Source organism: Sphaeramia orbicularis, chromosome 22, assembly GCF_902148855.1.
Source record: "Sphaeramia orbicularis chromosome 22, fSphaOr1.1, whole genome shotgun sequence".
Lineage (NCBI taxonomy): Eukaryota > Metazoa > Chordata > Actinopteri > Kurtiformes > Apogonidae > Sphaeramia > Sphaeramia orbicularis.
Genome location: NC_043978.1, coordinates 50126839 through 50139603, shown reverse-complemented (window position 1 = coordinate 50139603; position 12765 = coordinate 50126839). Strand labels below are relative to the sequence as shown.

The 12765-nt window shown below is 37.2% G+C and overlaps 1 protein-coding gene across 1 annotated transcript in view; it reads left to right on the top strand.

Moving 5' to 3' along the window:
• The window catches only part of fndc3ba (fibronectin type III domain containing 3Ba), a 260323-nt gene that overhangs the window by 119297 nt on the left and 128261 nt on the right, over window positions 1–12765 (top strand). The window contains exon 4 of the mRNA XM_030127293.1: window positions 1932–2008. Within this exon, the coding sequence (XP_029983153.1) occupies window positions 1932–2008 (77 nt within the window). The remainder of the gene's footprint in view (window positions 1–1931; window positions 2009–12765) is intronic.

The following is a 12765-nucleotide window of genomic DNA, read 5'->3' as shown; positions in this document are numbered from 1 at the left end:
ATTATTTCAACTCTATACCTAAGTTTTTTTATTAGGTTATTTAATCAGCTGTTTCTATGTAATGCTGTCAGATTAATGTTTGTCACATCTTTTTGAGATTTATTTAATTTATTTTCATTTTATGTATTTATTTTGCTTTATTTATATATATTTATTTTCATTTATTCATTCATTTATTTATTTATATATTTATTTTTTCTCTGCCATGTTCAAGATGTTCATGATGTTTAAAGTTTTGTATGAATGAAAAACAAGAAATAAATGTTTATATAAAAAAAAAACAAAAAAAACATCAAAACCCATGAATATACAAGAGAACAGCTGGAGAAGAACTGTCCACTGGAGTGACCACTGTGCATGAAAGGGTTAAGGGAAGAAAGAGGAAGAATTCACTTGAAATTCAACTGAAAGAAAAGAAAAAAGTGTATTTTCTCGGTTGTAGAACCACAGAATACTTCAAAACTCCAGTGCTGATTTTGGACTATTGAATGTATGAAGACTGAGGGTGTCCTGACAGAGGTTTAATTGGTCAGAAAGTCTTGGTGTGCCTCATGCTTGTATGAGTGTTTGTGGAGAGCGTGGGCCCCTGTCTCCTGTGGGTGTGTGTGTATATACATATATGTGTGTGTGTGTGTGCAGTGTGATTTATTCGGGGGCCAGGGCTGCTTCCATCTGTCCCAGCGGGGGCCCAATGACTTTACCAGCAGCTGACCTCCATCACACAGAGACACAGAGGATGAGAGAGACGGAGGGGGGGGGGGGGGGGGGGGGGGGGGGGGGGGGGGGGGGGGGGGGGGGGTATGGGAGTGGAAAAGTAAATATCATTTTCAATCTGTTAATTCTATTAGACGTTCTTCCTTCTGTGTTGGAGCAGATAACTACAGTAGGTGTATCTGTCAGTGAATGTGAAAGGTGGACGTGGTCAACTCCTGCTTTTACACACCAGTCAGAAAAAACAAAAAAACAAAAACTGAGATTCAACCAATAAGATAAATGAGTTTTACATGAAATAGTTGCCTGCAGCGATAGAAAAAAACAGCCTTTAAACGACTTTGATTCTCAATGAACCAAATGTGAATAAAATTGTCTTATTATTATGGGCTGTTACTGAAGTTGGGATCTCCAGGGGTTCATAATAAATATTGATTTTTTCCCCTTTCTTTTCCTTCTTTATTTCCTTTCTCGTTGTGTGCTTTCATATTATCTTTCCTTTCCTCTCCTCTCCTCTCCTCTCCTCTCCTCTCCTCTCCTCTCCTCTCCTCTCCTCTCCTCTCCTCTCCTCTCCTCTCCTCTCCTCTCCTCTCCTCTCCTCTCCTCTCCTCTCCTCTCCTCTCCTCTCCTCTCCTCTCCTCTCCTTTCTCCTTTCCTTTCTCCTTTCCTTTCCTTTCCTCTCCTTTCCTCTCCTTTCCTTTCCTTTCCTCTCCTCTCCTCTCCTCTCCTCTCCTCTCTTCTCCTCTCCTCTCCTCTCCTCTCCTCTCCTCTCCTCTCCTCTCCTCTCCTCTCTCTCTCTCTCTCGCTCCTCTCCTTTCCTTTCCTTTCCTTCCTTTTAAAAGTCTTGTCCTTTTCCTCTGTCTTTATTCAAATACACAGATATTAAACATGACTTACATAATATTCAGTTCATCTTCTCACTCTAAAGTCTCTTGTGGACTCTGTTGACACTTTCCTCCGGTGCGAGCCCATTAACCATATGTGTCGTATTGTGCTGTGACATTTTCCACATGTGAACATATTGGTTAATCCACGAGGGCGTTCTGAAACCCAGGGTTGAACATCTGTGTCACAGTAAACGCTGCCCTTCCCTTCAGTAAAGTGTGTGTGTGGCTGTGTTTACGTCCTTGCATGTGAACTGCTGATTGATGTGACTAAATGAGGATTTACTTTAGAGCGAGCTGCCCGATTAAATAAGCGTTTCTTCTGCTTCCTTGTAGGTCCTGCTGAGGTTCCCATGATGTCTCCAAATGGGTCAATCCCTCCCATTCATGTACCACCAGGATACATCTCACAGGTTGGTTTATGTTGGACTTTGTTGATGTACGTCTTTCGAGGTTATTTGCGAAAAGTAATTGGTCACAGATATTACCAGCAACCCTGTTAAAGAATGTAACTTACTACACTTGATTCATTTTCAATTATATTTCCAACAAGTGTTTTAAATAGGTCATAAATGTGCAAAGTCCTAAAAAATACGAGTTTAAACCATAAAGTGTAAAACTCATGGTACACAACATTTAGGCTGTTTACATGACCATAAAAATCTGATAAATGGAAGTAGTCAGATAATTGTAATAATCAGATATTGACGTGTTTACATTAGAGATGTAATGACATGAAAATTTCATATCATGGTTAATTGGGACCAAAATTATCATTATTATTGCAATATTGTTGAAATGTGATCAAAATGTTGAAAAAGTACTTATACACACTGAAATAAATCAACCAAGTTGTATTTTTGAAAATAAATGAATAAATAAATAAATAAATGACACGCACAATGTACTTTCTGTCGGCAGAAACATTAAAATATTAACATGTAAACATCAAACATACAAATGTGCATTAAAGATGGCACCTTATCGCTGCACAGTGGTCCCTTGTTTATCACAGGGGTTACATTCTAAAAATAATCCACAACAGGCAAAACCCGCGAAGTAGTCAGCTTTATTTTTTTTTTACAATTATTATATATGTTTTAAGGCTGTAAAACCCCTCACCACACACTTTACACACTTTTCTCAGACAGGCATTAACATTTTCTTACATTTATCTCTTGTTTAAACACTCTCAAAGTTCAAACCTTCCTAGATTTTAAAAAATAAGTACAGTATTATAGAATGAAACCAAAGATCAAAACCTGTTTTCAGGCCCAAACATTTGTTTGAGAAATAAAAATATAAACGTTTTCCTATAAATAAATATGATAGCGTTTAGAAATAACACATTTAATTTTAATCATCATCCTACGAAGTTGGACACATTCTGTTGGGTTTCTGTAAATTGGCTTAGAGTCTGGTTTTGACCAACTCTATATATAAAGTGTCATGAGATAACTTTTTTGTTGTGATCTGGCACTACATAAATAAAATTTGATTGATTGATTTGATTGGTTTTCCCCTGTAAGTTGCTTTGGAAAAAAGTGTCTGCCAAATGCATAAACAAACATAAGAAATTATTAATAGTGACTCATGCGTATTTCACAGTTCCAACTTTTTGTGCGATGGTTAGCATCTTCCTCTGCCTTTTGGATGCAACCGCAGGTGCCTTTGTCGGTGCAGAACGTTTCGTCGACATGGTGGGTTTTGTCAGGAGAAAACTTGCAAACATACAGCACTTCTGAGTCACACTGCTAGCGTTCGAACATTTATGTCAATTTGGCACGAAGAACGCATTCTGTACTGTACAGGAGACACGGCACGGAGGAGACTGATTGACAAAGGTCTACAGTCCCTTGGCCAATCAGGACGCAGAACACAATGCGTGGGTTTTCCCTTAGCCAATCAGGACGCAGAATGCACTGCGCGGGTTTTCCCTCAGCCAATCAGGACGCAGAACACAATGTGCGTTCATACACTGTAAAAAAAAAAAAAAAAAAAAGCATGCAAAATTGCACTAAAAAAAATATGTGGAACAGCAAGGCCGCGAAAGGTGAACCGCGTCATAGTGAGGGACAACTGTAACCGATATCTGCACCAAGGGTGGGAATTGATAGGATTTGATCAATATCAATGCTATTGTCGATTCTGCTTATCAATCCAATTCCTTATCAATTCTCCTATCGATCCCTGAGTGTTTTTTTGAGTGGGAAAATAAGTACTTGGACAGGTCATAGTGGAGCTTGTTCGACCATTTTCTATATCAAATCATTCTCGATGTCACAAAGAGAGAGAGAGTGAGATGTATGGGATGGAGGTTCCGCTATCCCCAGATCTCCGTTACGCGTTCCGTGCAGGTGCCTTCAGCCTTGTTTTCGCAGGCCAAACATTGCAATCTGTGCACGCACACCTGGAGTGCTGCTGCTTCTCCAGGAAATGAGCAGTATCGCCATGAGTTTTCAAAGTGCAGTAATCAAACATGGTTTTAATGATGGTTAGAAATTAAACGGTAATACTAACAGTCGGGAACTTTACCGCAGTTTATCGTTATACCCGTAATTGTTACATCCCTAGTGTACATGCATTTAAGAATTACAATCATCAAATACTCTGGTTTAGATGCTCCAGCCCATTATTGGATTTCTTTCAGAGTTCGTACGTACATAGTGATGGCAGACTCAAACTTCCTCTTATTGTCTTTCGCTCATGTTTGACTATGCAACGTCCATTTTCTACGATTTAATTGTGTTCACACATGCACAGATGTAAATCAGATTAATCTGTATACATGCAGGAAGACATTGGAGTATTGGGGACAAATCCAGGTGTGTTAATCTGATTTGTCCTAATCAGATTACGGCTGTTATCTGATAAAACAGATCAGATTATACTGTTTATATGATCACTTCAGCTCCAGAAAACAGATAATGAACTGAGTGTTGGCGTCATGTCTGATTGCCGTCAGAAATTTAATCCAAGTTCTCTTTCTCATTTTAACGGTTTTATTTTTATGGTCATAGTTTGTTTTGTGTGGGGGGTTAATGTTCACTGAGGCAGAGACCACCTCAGTGTGTGGAACTGCTCCCAATTAAACAGTGGTTTCTTCCTGGAAAAATCATAAACCATCATGTGATTTATCACCGTCTTTTAACATAATATTTTTCCACTTAACATGTAATTAATAAATATGATGTCCTGTCAGTACAGTAGGATATGTGAGAGTTTAATGTAAAATTATTCAGTATTTTTAATGTATTGCACCGTGTTTGTGCCAGTTCACCAATGGATAAGTTTGTTTCAGCATATTGATAGGATTGATAAAACTGGATAAATTGCAGTATTATTCTTTGGTAGGTTAGAATTTCAGCCGGAATCAAGCAAAATGTTTTGGATTGATTAGAAAAATTAAGCTTGATGATGACGATGACGATGACAGTAACAAAACAAATATCAGTTGGATCAGTACCCGGTCTTGACCCGGTTTATTTATTAATACCTGGTTTTGGTACAAGTGTAATAAAAGAAAAACAGACAACATCACATTTAAAAAAAAAAAAAGAAGTGGTTTATATACCTAACAAATAATTATTTAGTATTTAATGAATAACTTTAGATGTACAGTACAGTATGTGAACAAAAGTCCTTTCAATAGCCTTGCAGCAGATAAACAAAAATCTGAAGCAAATATATCTGAAACATCTGAAATTAAAAAGAAAAAAAAAAGATGACATGTTGAGATACAAAGCACAATATGACCTATAACACATTTAGGTTTTCATCAACAAAATATTGTACACTGCGCTCCTTTTCAGATGCCGTGATGGTAGTTGAAGTTGAGTAACTGAACACTTGTTTTTCTTAAGAATTGTAATAAACAGTCTTTGTAACATTAATGACTAAATATTCAATGTACTGGTACTCGGCACACGATATACAGGGTGTCCATAAATTCTCTTTACAATCTAACAGATTTATTACAGAAGCAAATTAATAGACAAATCTGTGGAAATTAGGACAAAAATGAAGTAGATATTGAAGTTTTTTTGCCTCATTTAATACACCTCTATAGAGGGTATGCACATGACGTCAGCGCTAGCGGAAATCACCGCGGTTCCGCCCACTGAGTGGCAGAAAGAGGGAGATGAGTGACAGTGTTGGCTTCAATACTGTCTAAACTGAAGAACAATATTGAATAAAAAATGGGGAAGAGCTGTTGTGAGATTGATTGTGCTTACAGGTGTGAAAAGCAGTGGGAGCTATCGTTTTACAGACACCGAAAGACAAAGAAAAGAGAAGTAGATGGATCCACAAATCCAGGAAACCAAACCTAGATCTGTGGATCCTGTTTGGTGTCAGCTAACATTCATTGATGCTGTATTTTTGGGTCAAATCAGACCTTAAATTACGTATAGTTTTGGCTAACGTTACTTCTTAGTGCAGCTCTTGGTTTCATGATCAGATCTTTCATGGTTTTTGTCTTCATTTTGTGATTCTGAACCTTGTGCTCCTACATGATTAGTAAACTAACTGAAACTGAGGCCAACCTAGTTTTTCAAATACGGGGGAACTGGAGAATAAAACTACGACAGAGTATTAGGACCGCATAAGAAAATAAAAACACTTGTCACTATGAGTATAAAGTCATAAAATATTGATATGAAACCCGCAATTTTATGATAATAAAGTCGAATACAAAAAGAATCACAATGTTATGAGAATGAAGTCATAGTTGTAAAAAAAACACTCATAATTTAGCAAAGATGTCATTCGCTTATGAAATTAAAGTCATCGTATTCCGACAATAAAGCTGTAATATTATCAGAATAATGTGTTAATTTAAAAACAGGTGGTCTAAATCTCGTAATTTCCCAGAATCCAGTGGTGCCCTGCTGGTCCACAGCAGTAGTATCTGTGTTGTGTAAAGTACTGGATCTGAACTAGACTCAGTAAATCTCCTCAGTCCCAGTAGATCATGCATATATTCACTGGGGTCAGTCCACGGTCTACTGGAAATGCACTTTGGATCAGCTGGTTCTGGGCCCTAGTTTTGGACCCTGGTTGTCAGTGATGATGAAACCATGTATATTTGTTTCAGGTAAAAATAACGCTGATCCCCTACACCCTGGATCAGGTCTGGATCCTCCATTTGTGTCCACATGTCAGTGTTCATGGACCACTTGTTCTTTGGTAGCTCGTACAGATCCATGTCTAGTCCAATTGTCCTTCGTTTAATTTCATATTTCACGTTTTCCCACTCTGGCTGTGTTTACTGCTATACTCCGTCATGTTGAGCAGGTTGGTTTTTGACACTCAGTCTGACTTAGAGGGGCGTGGCCTGAGGGGGAAGTGACATATGTGCATACCCTCTATATGGACACTATTAGACGGTACTGGAGTTGTTTCCATGTTGGCTGTATTATAGCCTCATCAATGGTGTCAGTGACATCAGTGATCTTTTACTTAAGGTCGTTGATGTCCTGTACCTTTGTTCAATACACGATAACTTTGACATAACTCCCAATTTTGTTTCAGTAAACCACGATACATATTGTGCCTTTTCTTAAGGTTTAGACATTTTTGGGGGGTTTATTGAATAGAACCTATTTCATCAATAGAAGTATCTGAAATACACAAGAACCACTAAGTACATAGAACAAATCTGATTCACATATCTCTTCGATTGCTTTTGTGATACATTTTTACCCTGGGCCTACGCCATAGGGTGTTGTAATCAGTTCATCGTCCATCTGTATGTGCAAAAACTTTGGCGTGGACTGAAGGCCGAGGGTTTTCAAGTGCAGGTACATTATATTTGAAATTATGAAGAGACTTTGTGGACACCCTGTATAATTGTATGTGAGAAAATACTGAAATTTGAAACTCAGATGCGTTTGTTTAAAAAAATTCCTGACAGCTTTTACTCTGTGTTGGCGATCATGGAATCTACTACGTCCAAAACGGAACAGATTTAAACACATCGACAGATATTGCTTAGCCCTAACTTACAGCTGTCTGTCAATAATGTCTGAAATCAGATGTAGTTACCATTCAATCTGCTTCCATTCAGATTCGTAACACAGCATCAATCAGGAATGTGCACAATTTTGTTTTTGTTATTGTCTGACAGGAATGTGTGTTCTCTATTAAATGTCCCCACAGAGATAGCCAAAATGTTCCAAAAAGAGGATTTGTGCAATTTGACATGCAGGTTTACAGTTTTATTCATTTATTTTTTTTAGTGATGGCTAAATGTTGGGTTTTTCCTGTCAGTGGCGTGAAGGGTCAAAGGTCACTCAGTAAACTTAAATGAGTGGACATTCCTTAAAAGTGTAGTTTTGTAAATGCCTCTGTGGTCTGTGGACTATGTGGTGGGATTGGGATCCTGTGCCAGTGGAAGGCAGGTCATTGCCTCTCCGTGGGTGTGTGTTTGTGTTTGCATGTATGATGTGTGTGTATGTGGGGGTGTGTGTTACTAGGGACCGGGCCAAGTGTGAGCGGGAAACACTGTCACTCTTACATAAACAAGGCTGATAGGGGAGACAGGCACTGGGTGGGTGGGTGAGGAGGAATGGGGTTTTTTTGAGGGGGGGGGGGGGGGTTAAGAAAAGCAACAAATGTGTGGAAAGAAGCACACTGACTGACTGACTGACTGACAGATGGATTTCGCACATGTTTGTGTGACCATGTGTGTGTCCATAGTGCGTTGTGACGGTGGGTAGGCCTGGTGATGTCCTGTCACCGTGGAAATTTTCCTCTAATCAGTTGATGTCAATAAATGTCAAATTTCATGTTAGAGTTTGATATGAGTTTTGGTCCTGAATAATAGTTGAAGAAAGCAGCCATTTGTAGTTTTGACACAGTGCTACATTTTTGGCGCATTTTCTTCTCTATATTTAACTTTTCTTAAGTGATTGATGAACATGTATTATAATATTACCCTCTGTAGTTTGCATTTTTTCAGTAAAAATCAGGTATTTTCTCATATTTCATTTACTGATCATGCAGATGTTCATAAAAGCTCAGATTAAAGTTGACCGTTATTCTATCAGAAACAGAGAAAACTAAAGAAAAAGTGACTTTTTCAGCAAATCTGTCATTAACTGATCATGAACCAGGTGTCTCCATCCACTGTCATTGATCGAACTCCATGGGTTTTACTGGTGAATCACTGTTGTAGAAGATGACGGTGTTTCCACGGTAACTACAGAGCCTCTGAACGTCCAAATGGGTCATATCTGATGACCATGAAAAGATGAAGAACTGCATTTTACACCAATTATTTACATGTATTGATAGGATTAGTGGATCAACAGGTATTAAACAGTTTACATCCATAAATGGTTTTGGTTGACACGGGCTGATTGGGTCTTTATGGGTTAAATTATTTCTAAAAGTCCGAACAAGACAAAAACGTTGAAGACATCACAGGAAAAAATGAAATGTAAAAAAAAATGCAACAAAATTAAAATGACACAAAAGATGGAACAAGTTGTATCAGGAGTCAAACAGGCAAAAACAATTTAAAAGATGGAACAAGATGAAAAGGACACAAAAGATGCAAAAAGACACAAGACAAAAAGAATAAAGATGAAACGACGAAAAAGACACAAAAAGCGCAAAAAGACATCACAACATGGAAACAATTTAAAGGATATAATCAGATGCCACAAGGTGAAGATATTGTATAATATGAAATGAGACAAAAATGTAAAAGGTCAACATAAGGAAAACATAAAAAAAACACATGATGAAAATGATGTAAAAGTTGCAACAACTTTTAATCGAAAAAAGAGAGTTTTGGTGAAATTGTCATTTTTCCATTAGGTAAATTTTTATGCGCTAGTTATATTTGCACAATTTGGGGGTCAATGGAAAAGCGACTAGTTACAGTTTAAAGAAAATAACTGAAAAGGATACATGAATTTTCGTGATTAAGAAATAAATAAATACCAATATACTATAATATAATATAATATAATACATGGCTAAAATTTACTTAGGGGGTCAAATGAGTGGCCATTTTTGTCAAAAAAAAAAGTTGTAAGAAATGCATAGAACTGTGTTGAAATAATGCTAATCCATTTGTGCACAGACTACTGATATTATTTGACAGTGGAAGCTCTATTTTCATAAATATTGGATTTGGAATAGCACGTATATGTGAAAACTTTTGCTGGTGGACGGACGTGACATTACCCATGATGCTCTGGTCAGTACCAGTACTTTATTAGGAATAAACTTATAGACTTACTATTGATAATTCTCCTCATATTCGTAAATAAGAGGAAAACCCTGATTCATAAATCAGGGTTTTCCCCTGTAAGTCGCTTTGGAAAAAAGCGTCTGCCAAATGCATAAATGTTATGTAAATGTTAGTATTGTGGATCTAAAACAATAACAGCTGACACAAAAACACAAAATGTGTCAGTGGACAGATGTGACATGGTTGTTGTGGATCCCATCATACTGATGCTCTGCAGCCATGTCACCGTTTACACTAATGATCCCTGTGCAAAAAGTAGGATCAGAATTATTTATTGTATAGTTTATCATCAAACTAAAGAGTAAATAACAATATAGAATTGTTATTTCTTTATAAAAATGATTATTATTAGAAAACTGTTGATTTAAAAAGTGACGTGTGACATTCTTCATGTATGTATTGGCGTAACATAAGCAGGATGGATCAGCACCATACTCCATATTGAACCTGTAAAAATAAAACGTGATATGTAGGAGAGAATCTTGTAAGAAAAATTGGGGAATCTAAAAGAATAGGATATTTGTTTTTCAGGTAAATTCAGTTCAAATATAACTTGGCCATTTGTGACATGAAAATATAGCATTAATTGTGATGAAATTGGACATTTTTGAGCTGAAAACATAGTTCATATGAACATCAACATGTTGAACAGAACTGAAATCCTGTACATTTGCAGAACTTGCATTTACCAACACAAAGTTCCTTTGGGGATTCACTTACATTAATTTCTTATGCACAAAGATATAAATAAGACCTCTAAGCAAATTTTAGTTGTATAATATAATATAATATAGAATCAATGATTAATGGGTTTCTGGCCAATGTGTGTTTGAGTGTGTGTGTCATTGCTTGTATGTGTGTGTGTGTGTGTGTATGTAGGTCAAGTCCACATGTCCTCATGCAGGGACTTTGCCCTTGTTTTCTTGTAAACACTGTTTTTCTCCTCTGAAACCGAGGACGGGATGAGGTACAGATAGGGGGCTTCCCTCCTCTTCCTCCTCTTCGTCTTCTCTCTCAGTTTTTCTCACTCGGATTAGTCCTGCAGCCCTCTTCCTCCCCTCCTGACCCCCTTTTAATACTCCTCTTTCTTTCTGGCAGTTGTATTTTGGCAGTGAGTCTGCTGATCCCCCATCTTGCCCCTGAGTGTGTGAGTGTGTGGTTTTTGGGGTAGTGTTATTTAATGTGTGTGTGTGAGTGTTGTTGTTGTTAGGGACCGGCAGATGACTTCCCTTCTCTGCAGGGAGTGTGTGTTTGCTCTAAGCTTGGAATGCAAGCCTGCGAAAGTGTGTGAATAGTTGGAATGTGTGTGTGTGTGTCCTGTGAATGTGAATGCATGTATGGAATATATGTTAATTTGAGGCAGTTCTTTGAAACTTGTTACTGCAGACCATGTGGTGACAACATTGTGGAGTTTCTTTTCACCACTTAAAGGGCTGAAGCGTCCTGCACACACAACTGACAACAGCAGGGGTTCCCAAACTGTTTATAGCCTCAGGCCCAAAACAGAAATTTGGTTCTCCGCGAGACCCAAACATAGAAAAATACACTTTGACGTGCCGAAACATCTTCACTTTTTGTAGATCTAACCACAGTCGCCTCAAAACAGGGCTGATAACTGCATTGTACTGACAAGTCCACATTAGGGTCAGTAGAGCAGAACATTATTACCAACGCTGAGAGGTCCACTTATATGTAGACATAAAATGTCTGTTGGAAGAAATATGAATATACACAAAATCGTTGATCACACTAGGACTTTTTTTTTTCGCCTTGGAGCTACTCCAACATCAGGTAAAATGAGTTCTCCCACTTTTCCACTGGTACATGTACAGTATGTCCTGTTTGCACATTCTGGGGCTTCATAGTGAATGTGTTCAAGCCCTAATGATGAATTAATTCATCATAATTTCTTAATTTTAGCCTATAAATTGCTCTAACCTGCTTATAAAACGGTTACATTTATACAGAAATGCATTCGGAAGTGAACAACACATCCACATACAGCTTTCTAAATCATAAATAATAAATAGTGGTGTTCTTAACTCTATTTAATAGGGTGTTTAATGTGTCTGTTTGGTAAATATATATTTAGAGCTTTATATTATGAATGTATATGTGCATTTGGATAGAGATATGAGTATTGATGATATCTTTCGTGCTACTTTGATTACACTGGGTTACAAAAAAATGTTTTTTGCAAGTTGTCTAGGTTTTTTCAACTGAATTAGGACCATTTTGCACCGCTAAATCCAAAAATGACATCTGCTTTTTCAATCAGGTCAGGTTTTTTTGCTAATTTGATTTTCAAAAATTTGATCTTCTCACAAAATACAATAATTAATACCAAAATAAGATTGGTAAGCACACTTTATGAAACTTGTGACTTGATTCCTGTTAGGTACAATGGTGCATTCACCGCAGATGTAGCAGAATACGTCAGGCTTATTTTTGCAAGATCTTCTAGTCGAAGCCATTTCATTCACCTGTAATATTAAAAAAAACATTAATCATGAATTGGCAAAAGTAAAATCTTCAGAACTCGTTTATTGCAAGAAATATGAAAGAATTTTGTATCATATGATGTGAAAATGCCCATAAATGTAAGCAAAAATGTTAAAAAGCCAATATGTAGCATAGTTCAGAAAGTTGACCTGATTGAGCAAAATGAATGTGATTTTTGGATTCAGCACACCAGAATTATCCTAAATCAGCTTAAAAAACTTCAACAATAAATTTGTTGTTGACCAGTGTTACATTTGCATGGAGCAACTGTAACACACGTTAAGTTCCCCTGGAATTAAAAACTATTCTGATCAAAATGCCCTAAAGATTGTATAAAACACAGAATTTGTCTATTCTCAAACTAACCAAATGTAAAATAGTGACATTAAATGAACTCTAACAACT